This window comes from Vulpes vulpes, chromosome 16, assembly GCF_048418805.1.
Source record: "Vulpes vulpes isolate BD-2025 chromosome 16, VulVul3, whole genome shotgun sequence".
In the NCBI taxonomy this organism is placed as follows: Eukaryota; Metazoa; Chordata; class Mammalia; order Carnivora; family Canidae; genus Vulpes; species Vulpes vulpes.
The window spans coordinates 29,484,716-29,507,400 of record NC_132795.1 but is presented as its reverse complement, the minus strand read 5'-3'; the positions used below and the strand labels follow the sequence as shown (position 1 = coordinate 29,507,400).

At 32.8% G+C, this 22,685-nt stretch overlaps 1 protein-coding gene across 3 annotated transcripts in view; it reads left to right on the top strand.

Annotated features, from left to right (window-relative positions):
- GLS (glutaminase) overlaps positions 1 to 22,685 on the top strand; it is a 74,972-nt gene that overhangs the window by 4,077 nt on the left and 48,210 nt on the right. For all 3 annotated transcript variants that reach the window (XM_026002648.2, XM_072742886.1, XM_072742887.1), the window contains exons 2-7: positions 8,868 to 8,964; positions 9,325 to 9,446; positions 13,763 to 13,892; positions 14,605 to 14,684; positions 17,171 to 17,334; positions 20,739 to 20,797. In XM_026002648.2, coding sequence (XP_025858433.2) covers positions 8,868 to 8,964; positions 9,325 to 9,446; positions 13,763 to 13,892; positions 14,605 to 14,684; positions 17,171 to 17,334; positions 20,739 to 20,797 — 652 coding nt within the window. The remainder of the gene's footprint in view (positions 1 to 8,867; positions 8,965 to 9,324; positions 9,447 to 13,762; positions 13,893 to 14,604; positions 14,685 to 17,170; positions 17,335 to 20,738; positions 20,798 to 22,685) is intronic.

Below are 22,685 nucleotides of genomic sequence, written 5' to 3'. Positions count from 1 at the left end.
TCTCAGAGTCCTGGGATCCAACTCAGAGCTCTCAGTCCTGAGTTGGACTCCCTGCTCAGCAGGGAATCTGCTTCTCCCTCACTTGCTGCCTTTTCCCCCCTGCATGCTCTTGCTCTCTAAATAAAATGAAATCTTTAATATATATATTTATATCTAATATATTTCTATTAATCTCTAATATGTATTTATATATAGATAATAATTCTCCACCATATTAATATGTATATAGTGAAAGCAAATATTTTCAGCTAGCTTCAGATTGTGTGACTTATTTTGGTAGTTCATATTTATTAAAGGGAAAGTGAGGGACAAAAGGGAAAGTGAGGGGAAAGGAATCATTATATTGTATGCTGTGATAATTGGATCTCAAAGTAAGATTAAATGCATTTCAGCAAACACTGAATTGGGTCTATACAACAGTACTGATAATGAAGTTGAGACACTATTTGACAGATACAGATAATTTCAAAGTGAAAGAGCCTCTGGAAATAGGTAACAAATTATCTCATCCTTTAATAATGCATTTGCTTTTAATTTGTAAAAGTGAACATATTTCCAATTCACTTAAAGTCAGGATTGAGAGTATATTTAATGGGGGGCTTCTCAGTGAACCCCTCTGATTTTGTGATTCTATTAAAAATTTTTTGTAGGTTACAGTTTATTAGTGAGTTTTTGTTTACTTTTAATGGCTAGTTGTAATGTATACCACAGTATTTTGGCAGCCTAATGTTTATATTAAGCCACACACATCTATTTAGTCATAGAAATATCTGTGGTGATCCGTAATTAATAAACTGCATGCTTCTTATTTTTAGATGAAGTTCACTGAAAGCGTGAATTAGATCTCGAACTTTAGTTTCTTTGAGTTTTAGCTGCTGCTTTTCAGGCCTTACTGTTTACAAAGAAGTCTGCCTGCCTCAAAATCAGCTAACTCAGGAAATGACTACCGAATTTAATTCAGTTTTTAAATGAGGCAGTAGGTAGGGAAAAGTAATGGTTGGGTGGGGCACTATTTTAGTCTAAAAAAACCTAAATGTCATCTTGAAGAGAACTTAGCTGAAAATGTTTGTAGGTTTGAGTTTTTAAAAATTACTTGAAATATGTAAAAAGATATATTACTTCCTTGTGATTATGAAGTGAAGAGAAGTTATGGCTGTAGAAACTGAAAGTCTGATTGTAGGATTTGCATTTCTTTCAGGCGCTCAGTCTTTAAATCCTGCATAAATCAAGGAGTTGCCTGTCTGCCCTTAACACCTTTTAAGTCATTTGCTAGTAAGAGGAATGCTTAAGAAAGTTGAGTAAGCATGTATTAATAAAAATAGTTACTAACTATTGATAGCTCTAAGTGAGTTAAATAGCTTGCAGGTAGGGACACTTATGTTATCCTGGCATCTACTCAGGTATAAAATTGCTTTGGTTATGAGACACGGTGCAAATGACTAATTATTGTGCTTAGTGATTTTCCTGGCTACCTACAATGGCAGTAAAAGCATGTTAATTTGTCCTTTTGGCTTCCTTTTGGGAAGTATTCTCTGGTTGGTATGTAACATTATTGCTTACTGATTACTAAAGAAAACTTTATAGTGAATGCTAATTTTAAAGCATGAACTATTGATACTGCATAATGAACAATAAGTTGACGGCTTTCAGGATTTGGATATATGTATATTTCCATTACAGACCTCTAAAGTTTTTTTTTTTTTTAAAGATTTATTTATTTTAGAGAGTGGAGAGAGGTAGAGGGAAGGGAAAAGAGAATCTCTAGCAGATTCTGCACTGTGAAGCTCCATCCCACAACCCTGACATCATGACCTCAGTAAAAACCAAGAACCAGACACGTAACCAAGTGTGCCACCCAGGTGCCCCTAAACAAATACATTTTTAAAATATATGATTTATTTATTTGAGAGAGGGAGAGGGAGAAGCAGATTCCCCTGCCAAGCAGGGAGCCCGCCTCAGGGCTTAATCCCAGGACCTGGAAGTCATGACCTGAGCTGAAGACAGATGCTCAACCCAAGTGAGGCACCCAGGTGCCCCTAAAAAAGATTTTTAAGTTATCATCTTCATGAGGGTATTCTGAGTGACACAGGCACTTAAATCCTTGGTTGGAGTTCTTAAAAGTAGAGACTTTTTGAGAACAGTTTTTAAATTATATGAAACCTTATATATACATACAAACTGAGTTGTGGAAAGATTTATTCACTAATATTTTTTAGCACAGCATTATGCATACTAGTGAAGAGTGGAGAAAAACTTGTGTTCAACATTAATGGAATGGTTAAGTAAATTAGGGTACGTCCATCTGAGAGTCTCTTATCTAGTCATTTAAAATGTATATGGAGGGGATCCCTGGGTGGCGCAGCGATTTGGTGCCTGCCTTTGGCCCAGGGTGCGATCCTGGAGACCCGGATCGAGTCCCACATCGGGCTCCCGGTGCATGGAGCCTGCTTCTCCCTCTGCCTATGTCTCTGCCTCTTTCTCTCTCTGTGACTATCATAAATAAAAAAAAAAATTAAAAAAATTAAAAAATAAAATAAAATGTATATGGATACTTTTGGGGGTATAAGAAAATGGTAAGCCAAAAGTTAGAATAAAAAATATTCTGTGTAGTATGATCTCAAGTGATACTTAAAAAATAGTGATACTTTAAAAAAAATGCTTAGAAAAAGTATTCAAGGAAAATAAACTGAAATGACATAAGCAGTTGTCGATGGACATTGTTTTTCCTGCCTCTTTAGAGTTATTAAGATTTCTCCTTATAAGTATAGTTGACCCTTGAATAATGGGGAGGTTAGGGTGTCAAGGTGTCGAGCCTTGCCCTGGCCTAACTTAATTACTGATAGCCTGCTATTGACTGGAAACCTCACCAATAACTTAAACAGTCAATTAATACATATTTCATTATGTTTTATGTGTTATATGCTATATTCTTGCAATAAAATAAACAAGAGAAGAAATGTATTTTTTTGTTTTATAAAAAATTAAAAGAATTCAGATAATTAGGCTTTATGTGTAAAATGTGTGAATATAGATGCTGTGTGTGTGTGTGTGTGTATATATAAATATATCCTAAGTGAGTAAAGTTTAAAGTCTTTAGGAGGACATCTATTTTTAGCAGCTCAAAACTGAGAATTAGAATAGGAAGTGACTTTAAAGACATCTAATTCCACCTGATTTTACATATTTTAAAAGTTGGCCACATATACTAAATGGCCTAACTAAATGACTAAAGTTCATACAATATTAGGACTTGGTTTTTTTCATCCCCAGTTAGCTCAACAAAATAGTGTACTGAATTGATACTTTTTTAGGTACAAGATTGGAAGAAAACCTGAAAAAAACCTCATCTCTCCAGCTGATGTTTTTTCTCTTCTGTTATATACCCTGCAAATTGTTATTCATTTCTGTTTCCTTGACTAGAATTCTTTACCTTAGAATATAGCACTTCCATTTTCAGAGCTGTTTTGTTTTTGTATAGCTAAAGTCGGCCTTTCATTAACTTATACCTATATATTTTAGTTATTTCAAAGACATCATTTCTAGTATTGCATTAAAGTGATTACAGTAACAATTCACATAATATCTCTATTTTTACAACTAGAGTGATGTATTAAAGGACACTTGACTGAAAGAGTAGGTATTTAGACATCAGGGACAGCCTGGCCACTTCCTCACAGAAAGATAGCTTTGGTGCTTCTTAACTTTGGCATGCTCTTGAGTATGGTTCAGTAAAGTCCAACAGAATAGCAGCCCTAATTTAATACAGTCTCATCCTCACTTCTTGTACAGGATGCAGTTTTAACAAGGTGGAACAACAGTTTAGTTATCTAGCATAGTTCCCCTATTAACATTTTGGTTAGAAATTCTTCAATATGTAAGGAGTCTTATCTTCCATTATTCTGAATGAACTCCAGGTATTCCTCCTAAAATGGAGGGCTGATTACTGAGTGTAGTTGGTGTGGTATACCAGGAAGTATCCAGGACTGGAAACCAAAGACCAGCTTTCCAGGACTAATTCTGGTCCAGCCGCTTAAGAATTGTGTGACATTAGACATGTTGCTTGGCTTTGAGACTCTGTCCTTATCTGTAAACCTTATTTTAGCACATAGGTTTTAAGATAGGAGGAGATTCTTTCCTAAAGGTAAAGCCTTACAGGATGTAAGGTTTTGTTTTTAAATTACACCATTAATTAGCCTTGAGGCAAAATGATTTGGAGAATAAGCAGAACTCATCACTTTGTCAGACTTATATGATACGTGGTCAATTCCCATCAGTTCACCTTTCAATCCCATAGGTTTATTTAATTAAATACTTTTTTGAAGTATGATTGACATGCAGTATTATATGTGTGTACAACCTAGGGATTCCATGTTTGTATGAATTGGGAGCTGATGGCAAGAAGTCTAGTTGCCATGTGTCACCTTAGAGAGTTGATACAATATTATTGAAGATGTTCCCCAGGCTGTAAGTTACATCCTCATAGCTTATTTATTTTATAACTGGAAGTTTGTACCTCTCAATCCCTTTCACCCATTTTGGCCTCCACCTCCCAATCCCTCTGGCAGCCACTACTGTTCTCCGTATCTATGAGTCTCAACTGGTTTAATCTGCTAATTTCCTGGTGTTGATGGACACTTACCAGTCAGATTACTTTAAATTCAAAATGATAAACTAAAAACAACTCCAAGTTTTTTTAAAGGTCATTGTTTTAAAATGACAACATAAGTAAAAATACCATTCTTTTGGATTCTGTTGATTTTTTTTTTTTAAACCTAGTTGTGGGGGGATAAAAAGGTTTTGATTATCTAAAAGGTTTAGCAGACCATACTATGTATTTGAGTTACATGGGGTTGACCCCCATAAAAAAAATTTAAGGAAGGTAATACACCAGCCTTGAAGGTTTATAGTTTAGAGAAGTCAGATAATATGAAACATAATTTAACAAAAAAGAACAATATAGTTGGTTTCAATTTTTTCTTCTCATTTTGTAGTTCTTAGTAAAGACTTGCTTTTTATTTTTCTTTCATTTGATACTAGAGTTTTTAACTTAAAATTTTGAACTGGTGAGGGAGAGTTGCAGTATTCCTCCTAGTTACAAAGTATAACCTTGATTCCCCAGTACATCAACACAAAATTAAATGCTTAGGGCAGCCTCCCTGGCTCAGCAGTTTGGCGCTGCCTTCAGCCCAGGGTGTGATCGTGGAGATCCGGGATTGGGTCCTGCGTCGGGCTCCCTGCATGGAGCCTGCTTCTCCCTCTGCCTGTGTCACTGCCTCTCTCTCTGTTTCTTATGCATAAATAAATAAAATCTTAAAAAAAATTAAATGCCTACTTTTACTTCATAATACTTTTCTTGTGCTTCTGTCACAGTACTTGCCACACTGCTGTAGTCTTGGCTCTCCTGGATAGCATCCTTACTCTTACTCATTTTTATATCCCCAATGCTTAGTACGTAATAGGCTGTATAAGAAAAGTACCAAACAAACTTAGTGATGCAGCCCAGTTCATGCTAAAAAGAATGGAAAATCTGGTTGGGGGAAGCCCTCTAAAATGATTGATTAAAAGGATCATTGATGGCCTAAAGGGTTAGGAAAAGGAGGTTCATAAACAGAAGGCTTCTATAGAAAAAAAATAAAGATGAGATAGGATTTATTTACAGGTTTGTGAGTCTAATTAAAAATAAGTTGGGGTTCCTGGGTGGCTCAGTTGGTTAAGCACCTGCCTTAGGCTTGGGTCATGATCCCAGGGTCCTGGGATTAAGCCCTGGTTTAGACTCCCTGCTGACACTCTCCCTCTCCCTCTACTGCTGTCCCTGTTTGTCTGCTCTCTATCTCCCAAATTAATAAATCTTAAAAAAATAATTAAAAGTGATAAGTTAAGAATAGGTAGTACAAAGCCAAGTATAGGGAACTGAATACCAGACTGGGGAACTTAAATTACTCCTTTGGAGTAATTTCTTCCTGTTTGAAAGTTTGGGGAGAATCTTGCCATTCGTTTTTTCACCAGAGTGTTGAAGCTAACTTATTCTCAGATCAGAGTCAGAGGATTTAAATGCTGAGATATGCAGTACATTTTTTAAAAATCAATTTTGACCCATTTATTTTGTGAGCACATCTTTTTAGAGATGACTTGAATCTCTCTTATATGGTTAAAAATTAGTCTCATCCAAAAGCAAGTAAATATTAACCTTTTTCTAGCTGTGACAATAACATGGTCATTGAAATTTTTTTGTGCTCTGTACCATAAGCTAAAGAAGAGTATATGTTACTTATTTAGCTTTTAGGCAAAGCAAATACCATTTACTGGTGTGGTAGATACATAGAAAGCTTATTCTGCAGTTTTTTAAAATGACAAACTACCGTTATCTGAAGTTTATTTGACAAACCATTTTCTGTAAATAATTGGCATGTTATTTTCCACTGATGTTTTGATGGCTAGCTCAGTTTTTTAAAAAATATTAAGCCATCAGAATTGTTAAATGCTGTTTAATGATTTTGGATCAGGGTAAGATCTAGAAAAATTGAACCTTATGAAAATAATAACTAGCTAATAAATTTGAGAGCCAGTATACTGTAATGGTAAATAATTTGGACTCTGCATTCAGGGAACTAGGTTCTAAACCCATTTTTGCCACTGTGTAGTCTTGGAAGCTTCTTGACCTATCTGAACCTCTGTTTCCATTATATATATAGAAATTCAAATTGAACTCCAATAAAAAAATTTAAAAAGAAATTCGTATTTCCAGGATATGTCATTAAGTTATGATAATCCTATGTGTTAGTTTTTAAAAACTTTGGCATGAAATTGATACATTTTAAAGGTCACTCTAAAAACTACAAGTTGTTGTAACAGCTTTTATTATTATTTATTTTATTTTTAAGATTTTATTTATTCATGAGAAACACAGAAGAGAGAGACAGAGACAGAGGCAGAGGGAGAAGCAGGCTCCACGCAGGGAGCCCGATGTGGGACTTGATCCCGGGTCTCCAGGATCATACCCCGGGCTGATGGCAGCACTAAACTGCTGAGCCACATGGGGCTGCCCTGTAACAGCTTTTAAAGCAAGTTTAAATGATGTTAATACCAACATTAATGTTTCTTTCAGGAGAAATTTTATATGTGCATATAACACTGTTGATGTTCTGTGAGCCAACATTATACTCTGTTGTCTTTTAAGATAGAACTATATGGACTGCTAATAATAGGGAAGTAATTACATTAGGAAATAAGTACATATGGTCTTACTCAAGTATGGAACAATTAAGTAATTGGGTAATCCAGGAAATATTTAGATACCTAGAAAAGTTCTTTTTAACAGTACAAAAACACTTTTAAACAGACTTGAGTTGTGTAACAGTTTATTTTACAAAAGTAATATATATAGTTTTCCCGTGAAACTTGATATTATACCTATGGCTAGTACAGAATTGTTCTCCATTAAGTTCTAAAATTAAGAAAATGAGTATTCCATTCCTCCTTTTTCTTTAATTTTCTCTTTCTTGAAATACAGATTAAAGTTTTCCAGAATATTTTACACACACAGACACATATTTGACTCCCTCCTGTTCTTAATAAATACTGATAGGTGAGGAAGAGATCATTTAACCTTAGATTTGTAATCCTTGTAACATCACTATAATATTTAGTAATTGATATTTAGAATATTGGAATGTGTTGATTATAGTCTCAGAGCTAAAAAAAAAACAAAAAACCCCACATTCTATAAGTTCATTATAATTTGTTTACTTGAAAGCTTTTCAATGGATAGGAAAGAATTTCTTATTTGTTTGGTTAATTATGATATCTTAAACTAGTTTATTAGTTAATTAAGATTTTAATGTATTTTTTATGGTAAAAAATTTTATTCTAACAGTTGTCTTTGTGATTTGTGGCATTTAGTCTGTATATGTAAGCCTAGATCACTTAAGAAATATTCACTACAATTACCATCAATTGAGTACTCATTCTCTGCCAGTCAGCATTCTAAATGTATTGAACGTTTGAGTCAGCTGATCCTCACAAAGACCCTGAGATAAGCACTATTATCTCCTCTCAGATGAGGAAACTGAATCATGGAAAGGTACTTTAATTTATCCAAGGTGACTCCGCTAGTAAGTATTCTAGCTAGGATTCAAAAACTGAATTTATTGTTCAGTACGTAATTGCTGTCTCTCCCAGATTTTACAATTAGGTTAACTATTTTAATATATAAATATAGTCATTGGGGAGATCTGCGTAGCTCAGTGTTGAGCGTCTGCCTTTAGCTCAGGGCATGATCCTGGATTCCCGGGATCTAGTCCTGCATTGGGCTCCTTGCATGGAGCCTGCTTCTCCTCCTTCTGTGTATGTTTCTGCCTCTCTGTCTCTGTCTCTCATGAATAAATGAAATGTTTAAAAAAATTAAAAAAAAAATAAATATAGTCATCATATTTAAAAAAAAATAAAAACAGAAGAAAGTGTTGACTCTTCTTACCTGAACATTTCCTGAGCTCTATAATTAATATGGAGTGTTGTGTTAGGCTATACAGAGGGTAGCACTGTAACAGATGACTAGGCATTAGTACCACTAGAAATGGTAATCAAGATTTTAAGACCTGGGATTAAAAATATCTGTATTCATGAATAATCCTCTTTTATTTTTTCAGTGTGGTTTCAGTAATACTGGTTTGATTTTGGTAAATTTGCATTTATCATGATAGTATTTAGTAATACTGGTTTGATTTTGGTAAATTTGCATTATCATAATCTTGATTAGATTAGCTCAGCTATAGTCTGATTCAGTGATTGATTGTTCAGTGATGAATATACCTGAAATCCATTAGACGGTTCACACATGGATTAAATTTGTTTTCTTTTCTCCCCTTTAGTAAAATAAAACAGGGTCTATTACCTAGCTTGGAAGATTTGCTGTTCTATACAATTGCAGAAGGACAAGAGAAAATACCTGTTCATAAATTTATTACAGTAAGTTTTTATATTTTTCTATCCTAAACTTTTTTAAAACAGTAATACGGAATAAAAAATACAGTAATATTGAAATGTAGTTTTAAAGGTCATCTGACATGTAGATTCTGGCTGACACTGTTTCTCTTACTATGTTTTTAAATTTTCATCGTGCTCATTTCAAGGTAATCAGTGAAAGAAAATGAAAGAAACAATGACAAACTTGTCCAGAAAGTGGGTAATAGTGACACTAAAATGCCCATATACATATTCAGGTCCTGGGTAGAAGTTTTTATATACAGGAATAAAAACTTGTAGTTGGAATAAGCATATACATTATTTGCACTATGTATTTACAAACTCTTATTTTTTTAAAAACAGGCACTCAAATCTACAGGATTGCGAACGTCTGATCCCAGGTTGAAAGAGTGTATGGATATGTTAAGATTAACTCTTCAAACAACATCAGATGGTGTCATGCTAGACAAAGATCTTTTTAAAAAGTAAAAATTTCTGCCAAACCTTTAATGGTGATTTGCTATGCTATATGCTGATTTTTCTTTTAAAACAAAATTGCATTTTTGAAGGCCAGTGCTTCCTGTGTAACTGAAAAAAGGGGGAATTTATAAACATCAATTGCTTGAAGAACGTGGTGTGCATAACGTTCTATATTACACAGGGGCTAAAAGACTTCCTTGAAACTGCTCTGAGGCAATGTAGGCATGGATGTTTCCAATTTACAGTATCTGGAGATTGCACTCAGTTTGAAGAGAGCACATTCTTGTAATAGCTTAAATTGATCCTCCAGTTTATCTGCATGTCTTAATAGGCTTTTTCAGTAGGGTCTGTTTCTTTTCTACAAGGTGACTTAGATGACATCATAAAATGAGGCGGCTTCAGACAGCATGTATTCCTTAGATTTACGTATCTCCAGTGTCTGCTTCTCTCCTCTCTTCAGACATATTAATACATAGGCTTTTGACTACTTTTTTTTCCCCTTCAAAATATTTAAAAACTGAAGACACTTTGGATATTAATGCCTTGATTTGATTGAATGAGCATGCTTTTTTTGATTTTCCTATATTTGCTTATTTATGATTTATCTTCATTAATGTATTCCTACTTGCCTGACTTCTTAATGATTTAAAAGATAATATGTTTATAATGAATCCCAAAGAGGTAAATCATATTTTAAACTTCTAAGAGTTAGGTAAAAACCAGTATAAAACTATAAACACTACTTGAACACTAGCCTTTTTCTAGACCATGGGTTATGTTGAGGTAGATCCAAAGAATTCCAGCATCTACCTTGAAAATGAGTTTTCATGTATATGTGTATTTTTACTTAGTTTTCTTTTATTTTCTTTTGGGGACTTGATTTGTCCGAGATACCTCCTAGGATATCCTAGAATATTAAGTTATTTGAAGGTATAAGTATTCAATTGAAGTCCTTCACAGAGTTTCCTGGCCTGCTTTGAAGCACTGCTGATAGTTTTGGATTCTTATCTTTTCACCACAAGACTCTTGATCCTGCTACTCAGCTGATCTTATAAAGTATAGATTTTAGGTTAATGTTGGAATTCATGTTAGGAATTTTGAATCCTCAAAATATGTTTCTTTGTGGAGGGGAGGAAATAATTTATGGTTAGCTATGCCTTTGCAATAAGTATTATTTTTAGTGTTCGTGAACTGTATGAGCAAAGTATTCTTGATTATGGTGCCTTCTGAAGAGTTATTTTAGTGTATCTGAGAATGAGGTTGTCAAAGAGATGGGTGGTAAATCTGTTGATAATAGGTATGAGGAATTGCTTTGGAATTTTAAGTGAAAGCGGTATTTTATACCTTTTTAGTACTGTTTAAAATTTTTTATGCTTTATAAACACGTTATTTAAATATGAAATTAAAAGTAACTTAAATATACTGATCATGAAGCTAGAAAACATAAGCATAAAGTTTTCTGCCCATAATTACATAAAAGAATAGCAATTACCATATTTTAAATACTAATCCAATTTTTAACAATTGATGATTGTGATATAGGCAGTTCCCAACTTGACAGATGCTTAGTGTTTTATATGAACAGGCAGTGGAAAAATCTCAGTGTATAGGCATAATTCTTTTCATCTCTAGAATGAAGTAATTCAAAACGTCTGACTTGGTTGAAGTCAGTATTTTGATGTATCATCTAAAAAACCTAAAAAACATTGTTGGTTAATATATTTAGCCTTTGATGGTAATCTGAGAAACAATTGTTACATATGACTTTTTTTTTTTTTTTTTAAGGGAAAATTCTAAGCATACTGTTTGGAGCATAATCTATTTGAAAGTTGGAGACTGCCTGTACCCATTTAGTTAATTAATTGTTTTTAATGCTAATAATCCTTAAAACTAATCGAAGTGGAAAATTGTGTTGAAAATGAATGCCTTATTCATTTATGCATTTTTAACCATACAAATATTAGAACTATTTTTATGTGTGATCATAATTCTTTGGTCTTTTCTGTTTCGGAGGAAAATGAATGATAGTCTTTGCATTTGTATATTGCTTGATTTTTCTATTATGTTATTTTACTGATGAAAAATTGTGATATACTCTAAAACATGTGCATTATAGTTAATCATAAACTTTTAAGATGAAAAGATGATTATTATTTCAAGTTTACTGATGAGCAAATTAAACAAAGCATGAGAAAGTTGTGACTTGCTGAAAAATATGAGCCCTTCCTTCTCAGAATTCATTTTTGTATAGGACTTCTAATTTTCTAGTTCCATTCATGACATCTGTATTCACATGACTCCCAATGAAAAGCATTGACTCCTGTAATTTCCATCAGTTTGCAGTAGACACTGAATGGTTACATTGCTTGTGTTGGCCACAGTAATTCACCTGAAGTCAGTTGCCACAGCTTTACCAGCACCTTCTGATAGAGGGCTAAAAAACAGCAAACCAGTTTCACTGACTGTACAGTTTTGTTAATTATAAATCTTCCTTTTAAAAGTGCTGATTAATTTTAAATAGTTAGTTAGTAGTAAGTTAATAATTTTAAGTTTGCTTGGCAGTCATGTTTTTTCACGTTTAGCTTTTTGAAAAATTGGGATTTAGGTTTGATACAGATAGAATGATCTAAGATTAGGAATTGTCTTCTTTTCTTTTGAGAAATGTGTTCTTTAGTGTATATTTCTTACAACTCTCATGTCCAAATTGAATTGCTATTTATTTTTTAAATTTTTTGAATTGCTATTTAAAACATCAAATATTAAATCAGTGGCACACTTAATTTTTAGATTAACATTGGAACTATGAGAAAATTTATCAAAATTTATTGAAGTAAATATTTGTTATCTCTAGGATGTCCCATTATTTCTCTATTGGTTAATAATTGAAAGTAGGACTATAGTTTTTTCATGCTGTATTTGGGGCACATCTTCATTATTGGAAATGACCTGTATTATTTTAAATCAATAATTTTATATTGACCAAGTGAGTATATTCTCTGATTTTTAAATTAATAGTTTAAAATGAAATCTGGCTTTTAATTTGATGTTTCATTTAGAACAATTAAAATACTGAGATATGAAAATTTCTCATTCACCACAAACTAAAAAATACTGAGTGTCTCGTTCTTCTTTCTTCATTTATCTATTTATAATTGATGCAAGTTATTTACTTGCAGGTACAGTTTTCATACCCATAAAGTAAGGAAATTATCTTTCTTAAAATGTTGATGTTTTCAGGGTTGAACAGATGAATAGTATTTCAAACTCACTTAAAAAAAAAAAAAAAGCCAATTTGGATGGTTTTTTTCTTCCCAAAGAAGCTAATATAGTATCACATCATTGACCTTTGAGGAATCCAGTTACATAACTTCCCATAGTTAGTGGCTTGAGTTTCTCTTACTGAATTACTGAGACTGTTTAGAAGATGAGCTTAGAAGACGGTTCGCTGTAACATTACAAAGCTCTTCTTTATGGTTAGATTAATATACTGGTTTTCTGGCTTAAGCACTTTCTAGAACAAAGCAGAATGTTTGTTCAAATCATTAGATTTGAATCATGCTCTCCCATCCACATGGTTTACCATTATCTTTTAAAATAGTTTTTAACAATGAGACCTTTTTATTTTACAATATATTATATATCTTATAGTGAAAAAAAACAATATGATACCATGTTTTTGGGTATTCATATAAAGTGAATTAAGTCCTACTTCATATATAATTTTATTTAAAGTTATACATTACTATAAGCAATTTAATAGGTATTTTATTCTAATCTAAAGTTGATCTTATCTCCATTTGTTAGCTTGGAAATAGAAATTTTTCAGACTGTAATTCAGGGAAAATATGTTAAAATATAAAAAGTTTAATTTTTTAATGAAATACTACTAATAGTTATATAGGAACTAAGGAATATATGCCTGAGGTTATCTAATGGATAAACAAGATTTCAACTATAACATTATTACAGTCCAATTTTTGTTAACTAGATGTCATACTGAATGCTTGTCAACCTTGGTGGCCTAAGAAACGTGTCTTTAGATGCTCTTGATATTTACCCTGGTAGATGCTCTGCTATTTTAATCTTTGACACAATTTTTAGGCAATTTATTTCTTTAACTTGTTCACAGCTTACAAGCAACTGCATGAAAGACCGCTTGAAGGGAAGAAAATAATACAGAAAGTATAGTTTATAGATTTTTAGTTACATAAAATGAGTATTTTCTCTATTGTTTAAATACTCTCCTAAGTAATACTGTTATTACCTAGGACTAATATTTGAAAGGCACCTAGTCAATTAATGTTTTTCTCACATTCCACAGATGTGTTCAGAGCAACATTGTTTTGTTGACACAAGCCTTTAGAAGAAAGTTTGTCATTCCTGACTTTATGTCTTTTACCTCTCACATTGATGAGTTATTTGAAAGTGCTAAAAAGCAGTCTGGAGGAAAGGTAACATTTTTAATGTGAATATTTTCCTAAACCAATTTATTTAGCTTAACTTGTATAGAAATTCAAGTTGTAGAGTTTTCTTGTCCTTTGCTAGTTAAAAAATTTAAGTCAAGCGAAACTACTGGATTAAATACTTTAAAAGTATTTTAAATATTCAGCTTTGTTGTTTGGGCTACAAAGAAGTCTTAAGAATTCTTTTTGATTTTCAGATGATGGAAATGGCTTTTACATCTTTCATTAATAAGAGTATTTTAAGAATTTCTATGGAAGTGATATTCTCGAGCATTAAATTTTAAAAATTCTCTAAATAAAATACTAAGGACTATTTTATTTTTTCTTTGTATTGAAGGTTCTTAGATAATGAAACCCTGCTACCATGACTTTGATTAAAGAAATTTTCTATTTCTTTAACTTTAAAAAAAAAAAGTCAAATCTTAGTTCTTCTTTTAGACTGTGCTTTCGTAGGAATTTGAGAATACATTGGAAAACATACAGGGTGATGGAGACTGGCAGAAATCAGTTAGATCTTATCTGTAATCCTCAAGTCTTTGTTGCCCTTAGTTTTTATGAATGTTATTATAAAAAAACCACAAATTCACTCTGTGCTATAAAATAATTCTTCATTAGTGGAAGCTAACTTAAAGTAAATTTTTTGGTAGAAGAAATATTATCTGCCTATATTCTGTTAATTTTTTCCCAATATTTTGTATAGGTTGCAGATTATATTCCTCAGCTAGCCAAGTTCAGTCCTGATTTGTGGGGTGTGTCTGTGTGTACAGTAGATGGACAGAGGTGAGTTTATTTTAATTTCATGAAAACCAACTTGAAGCCTTAAATTTTGTGTAACAGTGACCATGAGGGAAAATGGAACATCTTCTGTGGTGGGAATTAGCCGTAACATAGGAATTCAAGAAAGAAAAGTTTAGATTTTAATTTAATTTTTAAAGACTCAAATGAAATGGTCTATACTAAATTTTATGAGGCATATCATCTCATTCACAGTTGTAGTCTTGTTGTTTGAGTATTTATTGTTCAAGTACCTGCAATTATAATTTCATTAGGAAAAGCAGACTTGTCAGAACATGAAATTTTTCACTAATGTATTGACCACTAATAAAATTGGTTTCCATTTTTCAGCTTAACATTAGTTACTCAGCCTCCCACTGCCTTTGTTGCTCATGCTCCTGATATAAGTGCCATGATTGTTAAGACAGTACAATATGATAATGCGGTATTTCTGTCATTTGCAAAGTGAAAAGTCATTTTCAAATTTGCAGGATCTCATAAATCCATGAAAGCAATCTTTGGGAAGTGCTTATACTATAGGCAGAGCTACTGACAAATGATGTCCTAGTAGCAGAATTATAAAAAGGATAATGATGTGAAGGCACTTCAAAGAGAATGATTTGGTTTTAAAATTAATGAATTACGTGAGGCCCTTGAAACATTGATGAAATTCTGGAATTTTTTTTTTCAAGAATGACTCTTTATTATGCTGTGAGTCGGATATTAGGATTTATTATCATGTTATAATTTGGTTTTGTCAAGTCAGAAAAATTATGTCAAAAAAGAGAAATCCATTTTTTAAATTCATTTGAAGACTTAGCTCAGAATTATTTTTGTATTCCTTTTATGTTTTCTTACTAAGGTATTATCTCTTTTTAAATAAAATGTTACTTACATAAAATAAGGTATAAACTCCTAAATGTGTACTGCTTGATGAATCCTATGTCAGTGATGTAATTTTATCCTAAATTTTGTTAAAACTACAAGTCATTTAGCCTTATAATTCTCAGTCTTCAATACCTTCCAAGTGATCTTTTTATTTTTACTAATCATCTTCTTCAAATAATACAATAAAAAGACATATGGCTTAGCCCATTCATTCTTAAGGTATCTTGAGGCTCAAAATTCATCTTATACTGGCAGAGGTAAAATTAATACCTGGGTCTCTTGTAGTTTGCTGTTCTCTTCATTGTGACAGACTTCTGTTCTCTTCTGGGCCTGTAAAATGTACTAACCACTCCTCGTGTGTTGAATGAAATGTTGGGTGATATGAAAGGACATAAATACATGAGAAGACATGGCTTTGTTCTTATGAACCAAATTCTAATAGGGAGTGAGTCCTGTTTTTGTATTTGGAGGAAATGATAATGCAAGGCTTGCACATGATTTTTCTCTTAAACATTCTCTGTGTGTAGAGATGATTTCTTAGGTTACTTATCTAGAGAATTTTAGAAGTTGACTTTGGATTAGAACATACATATATTTTTTAATCCAAAGGTGATAAGGCAGGTACTTGACAGATTTTAAAATGATGGTCAAGTTGAAGTCAACAGTCTGAATTAGAAATTATTTATAAATATGATAGGAAGAACATATAGTTTCCTTATCTATACATTTGTATTTATATTCCATAACATACTTAGAAGTAAGGTTGCCCTCTGATGTTTCTTTGCCCTTTGATACCTCCTCTAACCCCATTTTGCCCGGGGTTATCAGTAGTACCCAGTTTCACTATGAATGAATGAATGTTTGGTCTGTATTGGGACATAGTCCAGGGTACTTGGGATGCCAGTGAATAAAACAAAGATCTCTGCCCCTGTGAAGCTTACATTATAATAGGGTCAGTAATTTTTTCCATTTTTAAACCTATTCTGTACTTCAGGTGCATTCCAATTTGGAGACATAAAGCTCTCTTTTTGTTCCATTGTTTAGATAACATGGTAATAATGGTGCCATTCATGCCAGCTCCAATACAGTTTATAAAACTGGGTGCTGTTTATTTTGAACAGGACTGGAATGTGGATAGATACGGTTCGTAGGATGAAGCATTTATAGACAAGGTCTCAGAGCACGGTCACTCTGAGAATGCTATTGAATCCAAACTGAGCTGTTTAAAAAGTAACTGGTGTAGCCATGGTTGAAGCTGAGTGAGAAAGTGGTGACTGACTGATTTCTAAAAGGTCCAGTTCATTTTTATATGATTGAATACAGGTAGGCATAGGGAGAACTGTACCCCTCTTGCCCTCTGAGGAAAATTTTCATATTATTTATTTTCTAATTCTGAACCATGTTATTACCTGAGTACCTTTAAGCTTTTGCCCTTTTTGCAGTATTCTTAAAATTTATATTTATTCTTTGATAGCCAAGTAAACTTGTGGTCAAATTATGGGAAAACCTTTGTAAATTAGAATTAAAATGTAAAAATAACTCCAGTTATTCAAACATTTTTTTCTAGTTGATTTTAATTATTTTTTAAATCTACTTTTAAATAGGCATTCTATTGGAGATACCAAAGTTCCATTTTGTCTTCAGTCCTGTGTAAAACCTTTGAAATATGCCATTGCTGTTAATGATCTTGGAACAGAATATGTGCATCGATATGTTGGGAAAGAGCCAAGTGGATTAAGATTCAACAAACTCTTTTTAAATGAAGATGGTAAGAATTATGTAAAAGTTAAAAAAGAAATACCTGATTTTCCTATTTAAGTCTAAGAAGTTTTTAATTTTTTGAAGAAAAAAACACTCATACTTTTTAAATTTTCATTTCTCATGGAAATTCTGTGAAACCCATAAACATAGTTTGTTTAATCACCTACTTTAAAATTTTTTTTTTTTTTTTTTTTTGTGGGGCTTCTCATATTATTATTGGAAAGTGAGCTGGGGAGAAGATGGGACAAGGAGTAAGAGTTTCCTTTCACTTCATGACCACACAGAATATTCTGTGGTAAAATCTCTTAGTGTCTGGGATTTGCTATAAAATTGAATTATTTTTGAATTCAGGGATACTGAATTGTGAGTATAGCTAGGGAGTGCTGGGTGTGATTATTAACTATATGTTACTAATTATTGAGGCTGATGGCTACATGGGTGTTTGTATTCTATTCTACTTTTTGCATATTACATATATTTGAAAACTTCCATCATAAATTTTTATGGTGGCTATGGTTGAAATAATGAGTGTTTTTGCTTTTTCTCTTTAATAACATTTAAAATTTGAAAAAAAAATCTTGCATTAAATGATTGGATAGCTAACAAGTATTACTACTTAACAGGAATACAAAAGCAAAAGGGGAAGACAATGGTAGTTAGTACTTTTGTTCTGATAGAGGTTTCATTTATTTATTTTAAAAAGATTTTATTCATTTATTTATTAGAACACGAGCAGGGAGGGGACAGGAGGACAGAGAGAAGCAGACCCCCCACACACACACTGGGCAGGGAGCCCAATGTGGGCTCAATTCCCACTGAGCCACCCAGGTGCCCTGATCTAGTAGAGGTTTTAAATCTAAACACCAACCTATACATTGGTTTCTGTTCAGTCTTTATGACCCCTATGTTCCTCATTTTGTGATGAGTTTATAATTCAAAGAAAGTGCGGAAGTCTGTAGTTGCAGTAATGGTTGTGAGAAATACAAATATACGTTTTGTATTTTTTGTTAGTACTGGATAAAAAATGAAATATGCCTTACACTTATTGTTTTTTACAATGATGTTGTAAGAATGATATTTTCTTAAGGCACGTGGGTATGGCTCAGTCAGTTAAGTGTCCAGCTCTTGATTTTGGCTCAGATAATGATCTCAGGGTCCTGGAATTGAGCCCTACATGGGTCTCTGAGCTCAACAGGGAGTCTGCTTGAGATTCTCTGCCTCTCCTTTGCCCCTCCCCAATGTGCTCTCTTTTTTCTCTAAATTAAATGAATCAGCCTCTTAAAAAAAAAAAAAGTATTTTCTTGTGCTTTTCTATTTGTTTTGAGAGCAATTATATTTTCTTACCTATTTTACCATAATCTTTCTGTCCTGATACTGCATTTGATTTTATGGAGATCACCCCTCTTGTTGTGATCTCTCTCTCTCAAGTAAAATCTTTTAAAAAATTGAGAAATTTTTAACATTGTTATTGGGACATAGTTCACGTCATATGATTCACCCATTTAGAGTATATAGTTCAGTGGCTTTTAGTATATTCATAGAGTTGTGCAACCATCACCACAATCCACTTTGGAACACTTTTGTCACCCCAAAAAGATACCCTGTACCCATTAGCAATGAGTATCCATTTCTCTCCTACTTCTGGCAATTAGTGATCTAGTTTCTGTCTTTGTAGATTCCTGTTCTGGGGGGACCTGGGTGGCTCAGTCAGTTAAGTATCCAACTCTTAATTTTGGCTCAGGTCATATCTCAGGGTTCTGAGACCCAGCCCTGTGTGCTTAAGTTAAGATTCTTTCTGTCCCTCTGTTCTCCCCCCGCCCACCTCCTGGCTTATTCATGCGTGCACTCTCTCTCTTAAAAATTATTTGGCTCTTCTGGGCATTTTATATAAATGAAATCATAGGATATTTGGTCTTTTATGACAGGCCTATTTTATTTTTAAAGTACTTGCTTGCAGTGGCATGCATCAGTACTTCACTTTTTATTTATTTATTCATAAGAGACACAGAGGTAGGCAGAGACCTAGGCAGAGGGAGAAGCAGGCTCCCTGCAGGAGCCACATGTGGGACTGGATTCCGGAACTCCAGGATCACGCCATGGGTCAAAGGCTTAACCGCTGAGCCCCCAGGCATCCCAGTACTTCACTTTTTCAAAATTGCTGAATAACATTGCACTGTATGGGTAATAATACCACAGTAATAATACCACATGGTGTACAGCCGATAATCAGTTGGCAGGATGTTTGAGTTGTTTTTCTCCTTTTGACTATTATCTATAATGCTTCTGTGATCAATGGTGTGCAAGTTTCTGTGTGCACATATGTATTTATTTCTATTTCTATTGGTTATATACCTGGTAAATGAAATTGCTGGGTCACATGGAAACTTGAACGGTTGAAGAACTGTCAGGCTGTTTTCCAGAGGTCAGAGCTATTTAGTTATAGGTTCATCTTACAGAAGATACCTTGCTTAAAATTTAAGAAACTAATAATGTAGTAGTGACACAGTGAATTCTGCTGGATTTGTCAAATTAGATATGAACTTGTTCCCTTCAAAATAAGTCACTACCACAAACAAATAAATGAGGAATTTTGCTATCAGATAACTGTTTTCAGTGTCCTGAGAGGTTCATTTGGTGTTTGTGCCATGCCATGAATGATAATGCAATCAGTTGAGATTTGAAATTCTATTTAAGAATAGGATAGGAAAAAAGATATGATTTTGGATGAACTTAAATTCTAAGTAATTTTTAAAGTAAATACATCTTCATTGTCAGGGAGTATGGAAAGAATAGAGAATATAATTTAAATCCCCTGTAATATTTTTATCATAGGTGTATCCCTTTATAGTGTTCATATTTTCTTTTTCTACATGGGTAAATACATAAAAAAAGCACTTTAAAAAGCAAAAATGGTTTCATATTAGATGTGCTTATTTTCAAGGTTAATTTTTAATAATAATATTTGAATGTTTAAGGGTGTGCCATATACATTTAAGCATTTCATATGTTTTAATTAATTCAAGCATTAGGATTCGCTCAAGTGTTGGTGCTATTTATTACTCCCAATATAGAGTGGGGAGATTGAAGCACAGGGAAATTCAGTTACTTTCCCAAGGTCAAATAGCTAGTAAATGTGATAGAGTTAGGAAATTTCAATGTAGTATTATACTACTATTCACTGTCTTTCAGTACATGAGTCTTTGTTTTCCTGTATAATTATTATAGAAGTATATTACTGGTTTGACAAGTAAATGACTTCAGTGCATTCTTCTACCCTCTCTTCCCCCCAAAAAATAACTGTAACAATATTTTACATAAGGAAAATAGATACATGTTCACGGGAAATACTTGTGCACCAAAGAAAGTGATATCAAGTATTTGAAATAATGCTATCATTTTTATATTTTGCAGATAAGCCACACAATCCTATGGTAAATGCTGGAGCAATTGTTGTGACTTCATTAATAAAGGTAAAATGTTGACAATTCCTTTTAACCTAGTAAGTTTTTCAAAATGAGACATAAAGATGAATCTTGGAATATTTATGTAGAATTGTGAAAAGTTTTGGTGTTAAAAAAATTAATCTAATGGTATAAAGCTAAATTCCTACTTATTTAAAAATAAATGTAATTTCAAAGTCAAAATTAAAAACAGATGACTCATTCTAAGTGTTACTCAGTTACTCTTGACCTGAAGATCTGGCAAAAATTCAAAAACAAGTCTCTGCTAACCAATAGGCACAGAGGTTATTCTTCCTAAAGTTTGGATATTTTTTTCTTCCTTTTCCTTTTGGTTCTTTGAAAATGAACAGATGTAAACGCAAGTAAAAGCATTTTATTGTTAACTTTGTCATTAGCATATGTAGGAACAAATATTCTGGTACTTTGTCTTAAAACAAAGTACATTTACCCTTGAATATCTGAAGTCCTTTCTACTCTCAGGAACTACATTCATGATTTTCATTTGAACTTGTTTCATTTGTTTTGCTTATTATCATAACTAAAATAAGTAAGACTTATTCCAATTATTAAGTTCTATTATTTTCCTTATGCTCTGTTTCACATTGTGTGTTTTGATTGTTTTAGTGTCTGGTTTTCCTTAATAATTGGAAACTCTAATGTTGTTTGGAACAAATATTTGAAAATGATTCAATTGTATGATACTATTTAGATTTTTAATTTCTAATTATAAATTCATTTGTTCAAATAAATTTCATTTGTGTTTAGAACATTTATATACTTTCTTCAGTAAATCTGTGCCTACCTTTTCCAAGCATGAAAAAAACCTAACTACATACATTAGTGAGGTTGGGATTCCCTGATTACAGAAAGGATGTTTGGATATAAATTACGCCCTTGGCCCAATTAATAAAGATTCAGCTAATCTGTATACTAGAAATTCTCTCTTTCATGAATTTAATATGTTCATGAGAAAAGGCTTTAAAATGGAAGACTACTACCATAAGAATTATATATGTTGTTATTTTAGGGCAAATACTTTGTCTGTTACATCTAGCTGTTCATGACTGTTATACTTCAGATAAAAGTTGTGAGTTTGAGGTGAAAGAATATTTGTTTATTGTAGAAAATTATGATACAGATCTGTGCTAGGCAGTCCTTCCTTCAGTCCTTGCCTTGTAGTGTGAGGTGGACACAAGTATAAATGGGTCCTTACAGTGAAATTTAGTAAACATTGCGATGAGAGAAAAGTCTCATTAATTACTGTTTAGATTCGAACAAGTAGTAAATTAGAGGTGAGGAAAATTATGATAATACAACCTATATATTAGTGCTTGATGACAAAACTACTAGAATGGTTCTAGACCTTTTTTGGGTCTTCCCAGAAAAATGTTCATGTATAGTGATTTTATATAAACTTTAAGGAGTTCACAGACCCTTTGAAGCTGATCCGTCATCTTATACTGGAGAAAGAGTAATGCAGCACACCAATACTATTTTCAGGAAAGGGTATTTATAGATGATTTAAAAAAGCCTTCCTTAACTGCATGCAATTAAACATCTTTTGTTTATATGGGTTTCATATACTCTGCTGAAATGCTGCATGTGAGAAATGCATGTCTGGTCGTATCACACCATCACTTCATCCGTTTCACTTCCCATGTTCAGTCAATAGCCATAAATGTCACATGGAGCCACATTAACATAAACATAGACAGTGAAAGAAATACGTATACACAACATAAGTGTGGTTCAGTGTTCAACAGTGCAAAAATTTAACTGAGTCATCTGGTATTTATAAATTTGATCAGTGATTTTATTTTTATTTTTTTATTTTTTATTTTTTTTTAGTGATTTTAAATAATAAACATTTTTAATTTACTGGCACAGTTGAAAAATG